This window comes from Oncorhynchus kisutch, linkage group LG1 (assembly GCF_002021735.2).
Source record: "Oncorhynchus kisutch isolate 150728-3 linkage group LG1, Okis_V2, whole genome shotgun sequence".
NCBI classification, from domain to species: Eukaryota; Metazoa; Chordata; class Actinopteri; order Salmoniformes; family Salmonidae; genus Oncorhynchus; species Oncorhynchus kisutch.
Window position 1 is genome coordinate 27,922,622 of NC_034174.2, and position 13,570 is coordinate 27,936,191.

The following is a 13,570-nucleotide window of genomic DNA, read 5'->3' on the forward strand; positions in this document are numbered from 1 at the left end:
AGCCCGGCTCTGGGAGCAGAGCAGCTGAATGAGAAAGCAGCGTCACGTCGCTGGTATTAAACACAGCGGGCCCGGGCTGATTAAAGAAGGGAAACGGGCCCATTCGAGTGGCCCGCGAGCTAACTGGGGCCATTAGCTGCCCATCCCAACCCTCCCCGGGAAGGAGATGATGTTTACGAGGCTGTTTCGCATGATAGAGAGACACAGACAGACAGAGGGCCTCGATGGGCACTGCTCCAGGCCTGGAAGTCTCTTAATGGGAGCCAATTAAAAGGGCGGTTAAATAAGTGATCAATTCAGGTTTAGGAGTTTGTGGGCGGGGGGAATTTCCTTGTTTATCTCATTAGCCCTGGAGAGAGCATCCTCCCTAATTAGCTGCACATGCCCGTAAAAGATAAACAGTACTCATTGTGCGTTTGTTTGGGCTCTCAGTCAAATGTGATGCCATGGGGAATGTTACTTTCAACCAGTGATGCCTCTATAGAGGTGGCTGTGTTTGAGGAACAGTCACTTTCTCTGTCTTGCAGTACGTCTACTTGGTGCTCTGCTGTACATAACTAACGGATTGAAACAGACATGTGGCATAATGGACCTCAAAGAGACTGTACTGTATTTGTGGGCGTGTGGGTTTTTGAGTAGAGTGGGTTTTTGAGTAGAGTGATACTGGCTCTGGTATTCCCACCCCCCAGAACTCCAAGGACACAGGAAACATAATTCCCCTGCCAACATCTAAATGAAATGTCATAGTGCTTTTGAACTGACTAGAGTAGATTGAGTCCCTACCATTTCTCCACATTTTTTTTGTCTTTCACCTCAAGTCTGTAGGCAAACCATAGTCTACATATGAGACTTCTGTCAATGCTTCTCACATTCCACACAGAAACCAACTAAGATGTTGACTGTATGTTGTCTGTGTTTCTCCAGCGGTGCCGTCTGCTCCTCAGAATGTTCTGTCCATCGTGAATGAGACGTCTCTGATGCTGGAGTGGCAACATCCTAGGGAGTCAGGTGGTCGTGAGGACGTGGTCTTCAACATCATCTGTAAGAGCTGTGGAGGGGGCCGCGGAGGCTGCACGCGCTGTGGTGACAACGTCCAGTTTGTACCCCGCCAGCTGGGTCTGACTGAGCCCCGGGTCTACATCAGTGACCTGCTGGCCCACACACAGTACACCTTTGAGGTGCAGGCCGTCAACGGTGTCTCTGACCAGAGCCCCTACTCACCACAGTACTCCTCCGTCAACATCACAACCAACCAGGCTGGTGTGTAGACCCTTCCTTATGCTCTCTCTGTCTCTCTCTGTCTCTCAATTAAATTACATTCAAATGGCTTTATTGTCTGGGGAAACTTTAAATTGCCAAAGCAAATGGAATAGACAATAAACAAAAGGGAAATAAACAATCAGGAAACATTATACTCAATGTTCTCTCTTAGCTATGCACGTGCGCAGGCGAGCAGTAGTCGTGAGACTGCCGCGCAGCTCCCCCGGGACTGCTGCGCGGAAAAAATACTGTATCAGCCCATAGAGAGAAGCACGAGATTGAACTTCACTTGGGATGGGCAGGTTTTGCCTGTTAGTTAACACTATCAACGTTTCCCTTTACTGTGGCAATTGTGATCAAATCAACGCAATATTAGCCACTTTCAATGCCACATACCGAAACAAAACAAACTATGCAAGATATTTTGTTGTAGGCAGAACGCATCAGAGTAGGATTCTATTGCATTGACACACACTACTCAACAGGTACTCTACACAGACAGGAGCGGCATCACCAATCAGAGCTGCAGTAGGCCTATATACAAATAGACCATGTGTCACGCCCTAACCTTAGAGATCCTTTTTATTCTTTATTTTGGTTAAGTCAGGGTGTGACTAGGGTGGGTAGTCTAGTTTTTTCATTTCTATGTTGGCCTGTTATGGTTCCCAATCAGAGGCAGCTGTCTATCGTTGTCTCTGATTTGGGATCATATTTAGGCAGCCTTTTCCCACTGGGTTTTTGTGGGATCTTGTTTTTGTGTAGTGTCTGTGAGCACTCCATTACTTCACATTTAGTTTGTTTCTGTATTGTTTTGGTGAGTTTCAATAATTAAACATGTGGAACTCTACGCACGCTGCGCCTAACAACGATCGTGGCACCGTGGCCATATGGATCTGTGCCATTTACTTGGAACTGGACTGTGTTTATAGCTGTGGATTTGAGTAGATGCACTTGTTCTGAGATCAAAGCAAGAGCTGCATGTAGCCACGTGGGCACATTTTGTTCATATCCTTTGCTAGTTATTGAGTTATTATCCCAGTTATAGATAATTTGTAGTCAGCAATAGGGGAGTGAATGCTTCCTACAAGAGCACAAAACATGTACATTCCTAGACATCTCTGAAATGGAGTCAGGTAAAGATGGGTTTTTTATGTCTTAAAGGGGCAGTGTTGAATAAGAGAGACATGCTTGAATAATCGAAGTAGCCAATAGGCAGAGGGTAGCATCATTTGTCTGATTCACTGTAATAATGGCATGGGAATAATAATGCATGTTATTTTGTAAAGTGGTTTCTTGCATCAACCCCATTTCCAGTCACCTCCTTGTCTGAAGGAAAAGTGGATAAACAGGTTAATGTCCAGCCCTGCATGTTTTTCCCCCCAAAAGTCTCATGGAATGTAGACCTACATTTAACACCATATATTGGCTGCTACTGTACGCTGAATGATGGAACAGATATGTCCATGTTAAAATGTTATGGGATGCATTTACTCCATTGTTGTTGATGGTAGGCCACTCTGGTAGGCCTACATTATGATCAAATAGCCACAGTAGCCTACTTGGCCACTGTTAAAACTGTAACTTAAAGCAGGTACAGCCTCAGTGATCACAGTAAACGCTTGCTGAAAGTTGCACAGATTTTCACAATGTTAAAGTTTGCGCTCAGCGGACCTGAAATTTGAGGGAACATTGATTACAGTCACAAAAGTAAAAAAATATTATAGACATTTCAAATGTTATATTATTGGCTATGTACAGTGTTGTAACAATGGACAAATAGTTGAAGTATGAAAGGGGAAATAAATAAACAGATAAATATTGGTGGTATTTGTAATGTTTGTGCTCCAGTGGTTGCCCTTTTCTCATGGCAACGGGCCACAAATCTTGCTGCTGTGATTGCACACTGCAGTATTTCGCATAACAGATATAGGAGTTTATCAATGTTTGATTTGTTTTCACATTCTTTGCGAGTCTGTGTGAGCTGTGGGAAATATGTGTCTCTAATGTGGTCATACGTTTGGCAGGAGGTTAGTAAGTGTAGCTCAGTTTCCACCTCAATTTGTGGGCAGTGGGCACATAGCCTGTCTTCTCTCTGTCTGTCTCTGTCTCTCTCTCTCACACACACACACACACACACACACACACACACACACACACACACACACACACACACACACACACACACACACACACACACACACACACACACACACACACACACACACACACACACACACACACACACACACACACACACACACACACACACACAATGATGCAGTCTAACTTTTCTCTAGTGTGGAGTCAGTATGCAGATCCTTTCTAAATGGAAGTGAGAGGACTGTTGATGATGTCTCAGGCAGGGTTTGATGGCATGTTGGTCCTCAGAGTGTGAGCTCATCAGGGCTCTCAGACAGAGTAGCTGAGTGAGCACTACTTTCCCTCACTACTTTCTCTCCCCTGTCTGCTGCTCAGTGATTATAGTCGTAACATCTCAGACCCTCACTTTATCCACCCACTCAGTTCTAATCTTACTTTGAAGCTTATAAAGTCTTTGGTAATATGCCTTGGATTCACTGTGATCCCCATTCCCTCTATGAGTTACATTATAACTGCACCCAAAACAGTAATGGGACAATTAGTAAGAGACCACTGTCTTTCCAGTGAATAATAACATTTAATCAAAAACAGGTCTGTGTGATTGGCCTACCTTTTTCATCTTTGGGATCTTGGAGAAACATGCTCCAATCACTGGCTGTCTCCTGTAACTATGGTAGCTGTGCATGTTTTCCACTGTGTGCTTTGTGGTTGCAGATGACTGCACCTCCATTATTTCATCCAAGCAGCAGCATTGATTTGCTCTTTAATTGTCTGTATGAGACGCATCATTTGGTGTGCCAGGCTGTGCACTGATGACTGGGGATACGAGCTACAGGCTTTATCTACGCTATGGCTTTGTGTCCTGTAGGCAGTATACGTAAGTACCTGTCATCTCTCATCATCTGACTGGACTGAGGGGAGCCTTCTATGGCTGGGCTCCCCAAAGCCCTATGTTACTGTGTATTATTAAAGTGGACATATTGGCCGTGTTCAACTATACAACGTCCTCCTCCTTTACCTCCTCCTTTAGTTCTTTAGCTGATGTGACTCCCTATGTTTCAAGCGAGGGAGTTGGCACAGCCAGAAGAGGACTGGCCACCCCTCATAGCCTGGTTCCTCTCTAGGTTTCTTCCTAGGTTTCGGCCTTTCTAGGGAGTTTTTCCTAGCCAACGTGCTTCAACACCTGCATTGCCTGCTGTTGGGGTTTTAAGCTGGGTTTCTGTACAGCACTTTGAGATATCAGCTGATGTACGAAGGGCTATATAAATACATTTGATTTGAGATGCAAGGAAGATCTAAGGTATTAAAGAGGCAGAAACAGTTATGCAATACAGTATATGTATTATTAATCAAATGGCTACCCGGACTATTTACACCGCTGCTACTCACTCTTTATTAATCTATGCATAGTCACTTCAGCCCTACCTACATGTACAAATTACGTCGACTGACCTATACTCCCTGTATATAGCCTCGCCATTGTTATTTTATTGTGCTACTTTTTAAATTATTTTTTAAATTTGTTAATTTGGTCAATATTTTCTTAACTCTTTCTTGAATTGCACTGTTGGTTAAGGGCTTGTAAGTAAGCATTTCACGGTAAGGTCTACTACACCTGTTGTATTCGGCGCATGTGACAAATAAAGTTGGATTTGATTTAATTTGATATGTGCCTCTTACAGCACATTTTTGACACATTTGAAAACAGTATACAATACTATGCCGCCTCCTTTAGGGTCAGTCAATTAATAATGATTGAAAGCATCTCTCAGATGAATTAATATAACTGGCTAATTTAATGTTTGTATTGAAAGAACCACCTCTTTTTGATGGTGTGATCGTGAGTGGTTGTTGTGTGGGTTAATGAGGGACCTCTGAGTTCAGTAAAGCCTTTTAATGAGGCCCCTGCCTCAACTCTCCCTCACTGGGCCACATTAAGTCTGCCGCCCCTGCCCCAGCCTTCTCTACTACCCCTCCTGAACCCACCTTCCCCTGCCGTGGGGTCTTGGCGGAAAATGGGGGGCCCTGCACCGTATCCACTGAAGTGGCCGTCACTTTGGATTACAGCGCCAGGGCTACCGTCAGAGAGAGTTGTGAAAGAGACTGAACTCTGGCTCAATCCCCCTCTTCCTGCCCTGTGACCAGCCGGGCTCTTGCCTGGGATAGAGAGGCAGAGTGCTGTGTGGTTCCACAGTGGGCTGGGGTCAATGGGACCAGGGGCCTGTAATTGCATCTGGTTTTGGAGGCTTGGAGGTTACATAAACATCATGTCACCCCTAATTAACAGAGCTGCTGTCGTACCTCCCCCTTACGTTACGGAGAGAGAGAGAAAGTGTGTGTGTGTGTGTGTGTGTTTTTGTTAATCAGACACGTTTGGACCTAAAGCTGTACCAAGCATTTAGCTGCATCCGCAATAATATCTGCTAAACTGTGTATGCAACCAATAAACATTGATTTGATTTGATTTTCAGGGGTGTTCCTTGAAAGAAACAAATAAAAAAGTAAATTGGATGTGACTTGTGTGAGTGTTTTCCTCTCATGTGAATGGCTCCCGTCCTCAGCTGTTGGGACTTGTTGACGAGGGGAAAATTAACAAGGTGTGAGGAGACGAAGGTAAAAGTTCTCATTCACCACCCCCAATCAGCACATAACTATAGCTATAAACAATGATAAGAGAGAGAGGGAGAGAGACAGAGAGAGAGAGAGACATAAAGAAACAGAAGGGGGTAGGTAGAGTGAAGGAAGGGGGAGGGCGATAGAGGTCATTTGATGTGACCCTGAGGCAGCATGTCTGTGGCAGAGAAGGGGCGGCAGAACAGAGTGGGGAGTGTGTTTTGTGAGACTCAAAGGTTTGATGATGACTTGACAAGCCTTCAGATGAGCAGTGATGCCTCAGTCTACCAACATACACAGAATACTTTCTGCAACCCTCTAGTAATACTATTAGATCTGGAATGTTAATACAGGAGTTGCTTGCCTCGGTTATATTGCTTTAGTGATTTATCTGCTGTGTGGCATGGGAGCAGCCTTAACAAGGACTTATTGAGCAAAAACACTATGTTTTATTGAGGCTGTCTCCTCTGGGGCTGGAATGACACCCCTGGGCTGTGGGAAAGCCCAGAAAACACCCACACACATGTATAGGGGACAAACGGCTAAAGACAAAGCTAGCCTTTACCTTCCATTCATAATGATACATTTGTTATTTATTTTTATTTCACTTTTATTTAACCAGGTAAGCTAGTTGAGAACAAATTCTAATTTACTCTTGCGACCTGGCCAAGATAAAGCAAAGCAGTGCGACACAAACAACAACACAGAGTTACACATGGAATAAACAAGCGTACAGTCAACAACACAATAGAAAAAAAAGAAAGTCTATATACCGTGTGTGCAAATGGAATGAGGAAGAAAGGCAATAAATAGGCCATAGTAGCAAAGTAATTACAATTTTGCAGATTAACACTGGAGTGATAGATGAGCAGATGTGCAAGTAGAGATACTGGTGTGCAAAAGAGCAGCAAAGTAAATAAAAACAATATGGGGATGAGGTAGGTAGGTTGGGTAGGCTATTTACAGATAGACTATGTACAGCTGCAGCAATCGGTTAGCTGCTCAGATAGCTGATGTTTAAAGTTAGTGAGGGAAATATAAGTCTCCAGCTTCAGCGATTTTTGCAATTCATTCCAGTCACTGGCAGCAGAGAACTGGAAGGAAAGGTGACCAAAGGGGGTTTTGGCTTTGGGTTGACCAGTGAGATATACCTGCTGGAGCGCGTGCAACGGGTGGGTGTTGTTATCGTGACCAGTGAGCTGAGATAAGGCGGAGATTTACCTAGCATAGACTTATAGATGACCTGGAGCCAGTGGGTCTGGCAACGAATATGTAGCGAGGGCCAGCCGACTAGAGCATACAGGTCGCAGTGGTGGGTGGTATAAGGGGCTTTGGTAACAAAACGGATGGCACTGTGATCGACTGCATCCAGTTTGCTGAGCAGAGTATTGGAAGTTATTTTGAAGTTATAGTCCGTTTTACTAGGGTAAGTATGGCGGCGCGAGTGAAGGAGGCTTTGTTGTGAAATAGAAAGCCGATTCAAGATTTGATTTTGGATTGGAGATGTTAATATGAGTCTGTAAGGAGAGTTTACAGTCTAGCCAGACACCTATGTATTTATAGTTGTCCACATATTCTAGGTCAGAACCGTTCAGAGTAGTGATGCTAGTCGGGCGGGCGGGTGCGGGCACGAACGGTTGAAAGGCATGCATTTGGTTTTACAAGCGTTTTAAGAGCAGTTGGAGGCCACGGAAGGAGTGTTGTATGACATTGAAGCTCGTTTGGAGGTTTGTTAACACAGTGTCCAAAGAAGGGCCAGATGTATACAGAATGCTGTCATCTGCGTAGAGGTGGATCAGGGAATCACCCGCAGCAAGAGCGACATCGTTGAAATATACAGAAAAAAAGAGTCGGCCCGATAATTGAACCCTGTGGTACAAATGAAGGTTAATCATTCATCACACACACATACAGTACCCAATCTCTCTCTCACTCGCTGTCTCTCTCTTTCTGTTAGCCCACATTCATCATTTAGGGGGTGAAATGGTTGCTAAAACCATACCCTTCCCCTCTGATTGTTTAATCAGACCCATCCCCGACAGCTCACTGGCAGCATGTCATTTTGTCCTGAGCTCTAAAGGACAGAGGGACTGCTGGTCTAAGTTCACTTCACTACCCTGGTCCGACATATACACATGCATGCGTATGCACACACACAAACACTCACACACACTCTGAAGGGCTGTTTGATTGAATGACAAACACAGACAAGCCCAACACCAGAGCTGTCAATGAGTGACCGATATGAGAGGAATTACTGTTATCACTGTGTCAGTCATGTCTGACGGGAAAGTCTTTGACACTACTCAAAAAGATATGTTTGGGGTGACTCACAAAAAAAAGATGATGAGCACATAGAATGTCGTGTCCCATTTTTGTGTTGTCTTACAGGCAGTGAATCATGTTTATTGTAGGTGCAGGGGTAGTCATATTTCAGCTCAATAGTGATTATCCTGGCTATCAGTAGTTACAGTGCAGTCGCAGCAACAATATTCACCCCTCCCTCAATCAAAACCATTAGCATTCTGCGTGGAACTTCCATGGAGCCCTGCAGTCGATGACAAAGACCTCCATATACCCATCTATGCTTCTAACTATGTTCTGTAGAGTGTCTAGTTCTATTAAATTGTAGAGGACGTATTTGTTTAGGCGTTTAATTAGCCCAAGGCGAGCCAGGGAAGCTGCTGCTAATATGGGGAGGAAGGGGAGACTGAATTGGTTTCTTATCAACTGAACAGCTCATTGTGGGACTGAATCCCATTACTCAGCTCAGGGGTGGCTGCTGTAATCTGGTGCACCACTATCATACAACTGGGGAAGATGTACCACTTCATTATCCCCCAAATTGCCAGGCCGGACTGTAACCAGTCCTCTAGAGACTGGCTTCCCTGGCTCGCCTTGGGCTAATGAAACGCCAAAACAAATACGTCCTCTACAATTTAATAGAACTAGACACTGTACAGAACATAGTCAGAAGCATAGATGGGTATATGGAGGTCTTCATCATCGACTGCAGGGCTCCATGGAAGTTCCTCGCAGAATGCCATTTTTTTTGATTGAGGGAGGGGTGAAAATTGTTGCTGCTACCGCACTTTAACTATTGATAACCTGGACCATTTCCCTGTTTGACCGCTCGGTTTTACGGGTATTTTGACACATCTACTGTGAGGATTTGATACACTTGATTCTTCGAAGGTCCATTCCTCGCCATTAATAATTTATGCTTGGCCTTTATATTCATGCCTTCTAAACACCAGCTTTGAATAAGGGGAGGGTGTTTTCCACTCCTCTGCTGTTGGTGCTGTAGTGCTGCTGACGTGTCCAGCATACCGTACACTGGTTCGAGAGAGGCAGAGAGATACTTCCAGGCCAGCCAGTGTAGGATGCAGGACGTTTGACAGTGACAGAAGTTGTCAGGAAGGGCACATATGGAAGGTGCCAGTGTGGGTCAGGCGGCCAGACAGACAGGAGGCTTCTGTAGACACCTGGAGCACAGCCCAGCCCTGACAGAGTGGCACAGCTCTATACACCGAGGCTCCAGCCAGCACTGCAAGCACATACTATGGCTACTACTTGAGACCAACTAGTGGAAGGAGAGATAGCAGAGATTGTGTGATTGTGATTTGCATATGGTGTTAGGTATGCAGACTGCGGAGCTAGCTAACTGTAGGGTTAGATGACTTTAGATGAACTACGCATTCAATATGCATTTAATTACTTCATGCCCTTGCTAAAAGAATTAGAGCATAAACTGGCAGCTTAAAGCTTGATGAACTGAAAACTCGCTTGTGTAGCTTTACTGCGTTGGAAATTCCAGGTTCATGTTGCAATGCTTTATACTAAGCTACATATTTTATTCAAACAAAATGAGAAATCTATGACTGTGTTTTGGCAAAACAAAAATAGAAAAGCAAAAGTCATATACTTCATACTGGGGTGACAGGTAACCTAGTGGTTAGAGCATTGGGCCAGTAACCAAAAGGTTGCTAAATCAAATCCCAAATCCCCTGATCAAGGCAGTTCACCCACTGTTCCTAGGCTGTCATTGGAAATGACAATTTGTTCTTAAGTGACTTGCCTAAATAAATAAATACTGGGGCCATTCTACTGGGTACGTGCAGTTGGTTTTATCAAAGATCTAATTTTACTGAATATCTTAAGAAGAAAGAATTAAGAACTTTGGCGATATACATTGCATGAGGGCAAAGCTGTGTAAGAAGATCAGGCCCTTTTGGGCCAGTGGACTTTAAAGGGTTGTTTAGTAAGACTGTGTGGCTGGAATGACTTGTTGTAGGCCACATTAGCTCTGATTGATGCTGAAATGCGCAAATAAATTGTGCTAATGCAGTCATTTATACACTGTTGTTATTGCCCCCAAAGCATAGGTAACAACCTATTTAACATCTTTGTTAGGAATTTGTTCATATGACAGGTTAGAATAATTGACTCCAAAAGAGATTCTGCACAACGAGATTTTGCTCAGTGCTCAGATTTTTCACAGTTTAGAAATATATAAGTAATGTGTCTTGTGAGTGAAAGTGGGCATTTCTATTTATGAATGAAGACAACCACAGTGGGGTGTAAATTAAATGTCATGCCAATAGAAAATTATATATCTGTAATACAAATTATAGTGTTTGCGTAAATACCCCTCTTCAAGCAAGTTTATTGTGCTAAGGGATATGCTGTTTTCCAGCACAAAGTGTGCTCATAAATGATCAGGCTCATTCTGTTATTGCATGTATTTTTCCAGTTCTGTTTATGTTTTTCTGTTTGAGAGGAAAGTGGGAAACATTAAGAAGGTGGTTGTATTACCTCTCCTTCCCTCCTCCATGCCTCTCTCCTCTCCACCTCTGGTCTCAGTCCTCTCCTGGTTGGTGAAATATCAGAGAGAAAGATGCTCTCAGAAATATTTATGTATTACATTTCTGGCTGATATTTTTGCAATTGCTTTATTTTCTATTTCTGGAGCCATGTAATAAGAAGGACTGCTTTTATGTGCCGGAACAGACGAGGAATGAAGTGTCTTCTCAAAGCAAATGTACAACTGAGAGATGGGATGTGGGTATATAGTAAACACACACACATTCACATACACACATACACTTCACACAACGAGGGGCAGGTCTGTGTCAACTCAGACACACCACAGGCACACCACTTTAAAAGATGTTGACGTGCAATTATCTGTTATGTTTACAGAAGCGTGATAACTATAATGAAAAGTGTAGAAAATCCAATATTGACATAATGAATCACACTGCAACAAAACAAAGTCTCTGTTTAATTTAAACTTAAATATTTTTCTTGGATTCTGAAGGATTAACACAATCTCAAACTCAATTTGTGCAAATATGTACAAAAAGTATTTCAGCCGATTTCGTGCGTTTTTATGTTTTTGTGGAGCTTAATTTGTGTGAAAAGACCATTTTATGAGCCGCTTTGTAGGAAAATGCACGTATTTTTGTGCAACTTAATTCAGAGGAAAATACATTTTTGGGGGGGGGGAAACTTCGGAACAATCTTTTGAAAGTTATTAGACCAATGCATGATGTTCAATGGTGTTCTACACTGCCTTTTTTTGTGTCACACATTTATTTATATATAAAAAATGAAAATAAAACAATATTGTTAATCAACCAGGTTGTCACCGAAATAATTACATAATAGTAGCCTTACGTAGTTTTTTTTTATGCCAACACTGTTTTCTGTGCTTGTTGTCACTTAATACTTTGGAATATTGGTGCACTAATAGTCAGAATGGCCCTTTTTTGTGTAGGCAAAAGTAGATCTACACAATTTTCTTCATATGGAATTTCATATTTCGTGGAGCCTACATTTCACCATTTCGTTCATCATGCATTTTATACAAGGCTGTGTCAAATTTTAAGAAGGTTGCCAGATTGGGGAAAAAATACATTCAAATTTTTTTTGTGGTTATACTGAAGGTATTTGATTTTGTGAAATTATAATACAAACCATAATACAGACACACACACACACACAATCACTTACACACATATACACACACTCACTTTGTTTGAACTCATATTATAGCCAACTCTTGACTTTTGTATCAATTCTTTTTAATTAAATATTTTTTATCTAACTGTCATGTGTTCATTATCTTTAACTGGTTAAGTGTTTGTAGTTTGTATGTTTTAGTAATGTTTAACATGGTAAAATAGTCATACATCTCTGCTTGATTTAGCTTTTGGTGTATTTGGTATTTTTATACATATTCTGTATTTCCACTGAAAAAAGCAATAATAATTCGACACACTACTGTAAATAAATTGACACTACCTGCTATAAAATAGAAGTTGCTCTCTGTAAATAAATGGTGAGAAATACTCAGTCTGGAGCCATTCGGCTATGGGTTTCACAGCCCTATAATAATGATCCCTCATTTTTGGATCACCTTAGAAAATAAAGGGTTTATTTACAACCTCTGGGGTATAACTTGGGCAAAGTGGTACAGGAGAGTCTGACGTAAAACCCCTAACTTGAGTTCAGTCTTCACCATTGAGAATCAAGAGGGGCCTAGCTTCGTCCTTCATGACTGGGAAAGGGCTCGATTGTAGGCCGTAGAAAATCCTACATCAGTCAATCAGTCAAATTTAATTTTAAAGCCCTTCTTACATCAGCTGATGGCACAAAGTGCTGTACAGAAACCCAGCCTAAAACCTCAGACAGCAAGCAATGCAGGTATAGAAGCATGGTGGCTAGGAAAAACTCCCTAGAAAGGCCAGAACCTAGGAAGAAAACTAGAGAGTAACCAGGCTATGAGGGGTGGCCAGTCCTCTTCTGGCTGGGCCGGGTGGAGATTATAACAGAACATGGCCAAGATGTTCAAATGTTCATAGATGACCAGCAGGGTCAAATAATAATAATCACAGTGGTTGTAGAGGGTGCAACAGGTCAGCACCTCAGGAGTAGATGTCAGCCTGGACAGGAAGATCACGTCAGTGATTCAACCCACTCAAGTGACCACCCCTCCTAGGGACAGCATGGAAGTGGACCAGTAAGCCAGTGACTCAGCCCCCGTAATAGGGTTTGAGGCATAGAATCCCAGTGGAGAGAGGGGAACAGGCCAGGCAGAGACAGCAAGGGCAGTTTGTTGCTCCAGTGCCTTTCCGTTCACATTCACATTCCTGGGTCAGACTACACTGAATCATAGGACCTACTGAAGACTTAAAGGTCGAGACCGAGTCTGCATCTCTCACATGGATAGGGTGACTATTCCATAAAACTTTAGCTCTATAGGAGAATGCCCTGCCTCCAGCTGTTTGCTTACAAATTCTAGAGTCAGTAAGGAGGCCTGCGTCTTGTGACCATAGCGTACGTGTAGGTATGTACGGCAGGACCAAATCGGAAAGATAAGTAGAAGCAAGCCCATGCAATGCTTTGTAGGTTAGCAGTAAAACCTTGAAATCAGCCCTAGCCTTAACAGGAAACCAGTGTAGAGAGGCAAGCACTGGAGTAATATGATCAAATTTGTTGGTTCTAGTCAAGATTCTAGCAACCGTGTTTAGCACTAACTGAAGTTTATTTGATGCTTTATCCAGGTAGCCGGAAAGTAGATTAGTCTAGTAGC

At 43.0% G+C, this 13,570-nt stretch overlaps 1 protein-coding gene across 2 annotated transcripts in view; it reads left to right on the plus strand.

Annotated features, from left to right (window-relative positions):
* ephb2b (eph receptor B2b) overlaps positions 1-13,570 on the plus strand; it is a 151,249-nt gene that overhangs the window by 106,509 nt on the left and 31,170 nt on the right. For both annotated transcript variants that reach the window (XM_020490923.2, XM_031812552.1), the window contains exon 5: positions 925-1,260. In XM_020490923.2, the coding sequence (XP_020346512.1) occupies positions 925-1,260 (336 nt within the window). The remainder of the gene's footprint in view (positions 1-924; positions 1,261-13,570) is intronic.